This window comes from Galeopterus variegatus, unplaced genomic scaffold, assembly GCF_000696425.1.
Source record: "Galeopterus variegatus unplaced genomic scaffold, G_variegatus-3.0.2 Scaffold9969, whole genome shotgun sequence".
NCBI classification, from domain to species: Eukaryota; Metazoa; Chordata; class Mammalia; order Dermoptera; family Cynocephalidae; genus Galeopterus; species Galeopterus variegatus.
The window spans coordinates 16790-20386 of NW_007736080.1; the positions used below are offsets into that span (position 1 = coordinate 16790).

At 43.7% G+C, this 3597-nt stretch overlaps 1 protein-coding gene across 1 annotated transcript in view; it reads left to right on the forward strand.

The window, feature by feature from the left end:
• Positions 1-3597, forward strand: part of RGL1 (ral guanine nucleotide dissociation stimulator-like 1) — a gene marked incomplete at its 5' end in the record, with an annotated part of 48137 nt that overhangs the window by 15456 nt on the left and 29084 nt on the right. Inside the window, 2 exons of the mRNA XM_008594003.1 lie at positions 671-760; positions 3150-3236. Of these exons, the coding sequence (XP_008592225.1) occupies positions 671-760; positions 3150-3236 (177 nt within the window). The remainder of the gene's footprint in view (positions 1-670; positions 761-3149; positions 3237-3597) is intronic.

The window sequence follows — 3597 nt, forward strand, 5'->3', positions numbered from 1 at the left end:
AAGAGAGAAGGGGAGCCCTCTGTCCTCAGACACCAGGTAGAAGGGTGGATTAGTCAGTGTTCCAAACCCAAGAGGCAGCTTTGGATTGATTGGGGGGATAAAAAGGGCAAAAAACGTGTGAGGGTCTGGCTTTCATGGATTGGTGATGTACCACAGTACTGGACTTCCTCAGAAAACTTCCGCTACAGAAGTTTCATTTAGCGAAGAAATGCCACAGAAATAGTCCCTTTTGTTCACAAAATGCTGGCACATCCATTTCAGGCCAAGATCAAGAAATCATGACATGTACAGAGGAAAAGATCTTCATTTCCAGGACATGGGATTACTCTGAGTGAAATTTGGGATGTGTAAAAATGTCTCTGGTTCCGAGAATTGCCTGCCTTGTATTGATGATTGATTTTATAACCAAATCAGTTGCTCTTCTTACAAAGTTGGGGGGAAAACAGGATAATCCAAGACCACCAGGCTGCATTACAAATAGACCGCTTGCAACAAGCCAGCCAAGTGTTTGCATAACACCACGCCAGAGCCTGCCTGCTGGAGGCCTCTGGCTTTTGCGTGGCATTCAGAGAGTCGTGCGGGGTCATGTACCAGACACTAGATGTCCCTTCACTTCTCTCCAGCGTGGCATCCTCCATCACTCCCCTATTTGTGTGCTTGTGTTTCTTAGGAAGGAACCTCAAAATTTGCAAACCTGGACAGCAGCGTGAAAGAAAACCAGAAACGGACTCAGAGGCGGCTTCAGCTCCAGAAGGATATGGTACGTCAGGATCTTGTTCTTTCCTGAGAGTGCACAGGAGAGGGGCTCTGTGTGGGTGGCTGGGCTCCTGCCTGGCACGGCACCTTCAGTCTCCAGGACACCCGAGCTTTCAGAAAGGTTCTCCTCTTCTTTTCCTCATATGTTTTCAGCAGCCCTGGAAGTCTATAGGAAAGATAGTATTACCCCCATTTGATCCAGTAGGAAGTAAACACGGGGCTGCAAATCCTGTTTTCTGGAGCAGTTTTTTCCTGAAGGTAAGGGAGAGTGTGCAGCAGGTGGACTTCCATCCCTCTGTGGTCTCCTCCACCCACGCCTGCACCTCAGAGCTTATTTAGCCTCCTGGGCTGCACACTGTTGTCAGCTTCTGCACACAGTGGCCAGGGAAGGAGTGTGCTACTCTGGGAGGTCTTGGTCCTTGTACTCAGAGATCTTTTCATTTGTTCCAAACCCTTTAGTCATTGCCGAGCTCTCCTTACTAAACCCAAAGGCTGAGCAAACCTTTCTAGGTTTTCAGTACTCACAGAAGTTTCATGCTTCTCTCCTAAGACTGAAAGATAGTTCTTACCTTTAGCTTTGTTTTAAATATCCAACTTTTACCATAGAAGGGGGAAAAACAGAGAAAGGAGATTAGAGACTGTCAGACTCTAAATATTCTCATCCCTGCTTTCAGAGGATTTTCTCCTTTTTTGGAAAGCTGGACATAAATTGGAAAGGTTTGAATGACAGGACTCTTCTGTAACATAAAGCCTACAAAACATTCACAGTGTTTCAAAATTTTTTGGAGGTTCAAAGACAAGTTAAAAATAGCTGTTACAAAAAAAAAAAGATTATTTTTGTTCAGGATGAGACCTTGTACACATAATGGCGAAGGACAAACTGCAGCTGACAGTTCCTAAAGGACAGAACCTTCCTTGGTGTGACCCTCACGAAGCAGTTCTGGCTGAGGACGTGGGCAGCCTCACGTCAAGCAGCCTCGCCCTGGTTGAAACTTTGTGTCCTTGTCAGAATTTCCATAAGTGCCTCAATGAAATTTAGGATAAGGCATCTGTAGGAGCCCCTTTTTATTTTTTCTTCAGAACGGTTAGTGCATGGGGGGCCTGGTAGGGAAGGAGATGTGGTGAAATGAACATAGTGTATACCTGCAGTCGTACTCTGAAGTGCCTCCACCTCCATTTCCAAGGGGCAATTTTCAAAAAATAAACTTTTAATTTTGGAATAATTTCAGGTTTACAGAAAAGTTGCAAAGCTAGTGCATAGAATTTCTGTAAACCCTCCCCTAGTTTCGCCCATTGTTAACATTTTCTATAACCGTGGCACTTCTGTCAATATTAAGAGACTGACACTGGCATAGTATTATGAACTAAAATTCAGACTTTATTGGGATTGTACCAGTTTTCCATTAGTGTCCTCTATCTGCTTCAGGACCCAATCCAGTGTATCACACTGCATGGAGTCTTCCCAGGCTTTTCTGGTTTGTGACAGTTTCTCAGTCCTTCCTTTTTTTTTTTTTTAATAACCTTCACAGTTTTAAGAGTACTGTCCAGGTATCCTGTAGAATGCCCCACAATCTGGGTTTGTCTGTTGATTAAACTGATATTATGGGTTTTGGGAAAGAATATTACAGAGGTGAATGCTCTTCTCGTCACATCATGTCAAGGAGTGAATGGTGTCAGCATGACATCTGGTGTCACGTTGATGGTGCCGCTGGTAATGTTGACCTTCGTTACTGAGTTAACGTAGAGTTAGCTAGATTTTCCATTTTAATGCTCTTTTTCTTTCCTTTTTTTGTGTGTGTGTGGTGGCTGGCCAGTACAGGGATCAAACCCTGGACCTTGGTGTTATCAGCACCGTGCTCTAACCGATTGAGCTAACCGGCCAACCCCCAGTTTTCCACTTTAAAGTTACTTTTTCCCCCTTTCCTTACTCTGTTCTTTGAAAGGGAGTCACTAGTCTAGCCAAGGGTCCCTCTTCATCGTGACACTCCATGCTCTTGTGGTACATACCTGTCCTCCATTGTGCCTTGACCTGCTTTTATTGAAGATGAAGCCGTTGCTATCCAGGGCCATTCCAAACCCCGGGGAGTGTCCATGCACTCTGAAACAGAAAGCCTTCCCTCTGAACTGAGCCTAAGCCAAACATAAACCCCACTGGGAACATATTTGAACATACATGTATGATCTCCTGGCTTTGAAGCTTGGTTTTTATAACTTTGAAAGTGAGACATTAGTCATGGAGTTCCTATCCTATTTGTGTAGGAATTTTAAACATTTCATTCACGGAGGTTAGCAAATTAGACCTTGAATAGGTCCATGTGCTGCAGTGTCAATGTGACTGAAACCTTTAAACTTTTCAATATCCTAAAGACAGTTTTGCTCTGATTGCTCTTCAGGGTGTGATGCAGGGTACTGTGCCCTACCTGGGCACCTTCCTGACTGACCTGACCATGCTTGACACTGCTCTTCAGGACTACATCGAGGTGAGTTCTGCACAGGTGGTGTCATTGGGCCTGCAGCCTTCTCACTGGATACCCAAAAGAGAGATTCGCTTCTACAACTACTAGTGTCTATTGAGGGCCCATTATGTACAGTGTGGTGTAGAGGCTGGGAGGGATACAAACAATAACACCAGAAAATGACACCAGAAGTGACTCGTTATTCAGTGGACGGCATAGTATATTAAAGTAGGCAGTGATTGACAGGAATAGTAGAAATTTGTTCCGTTTTTTATTTATTCATTCATTCATTCATTCATTCATTCATTTATATTTTTATTGAATCATAATTGATTACACATATTTTGGGGGTTTAACATTAACATATGTTGATCAAATCAATATT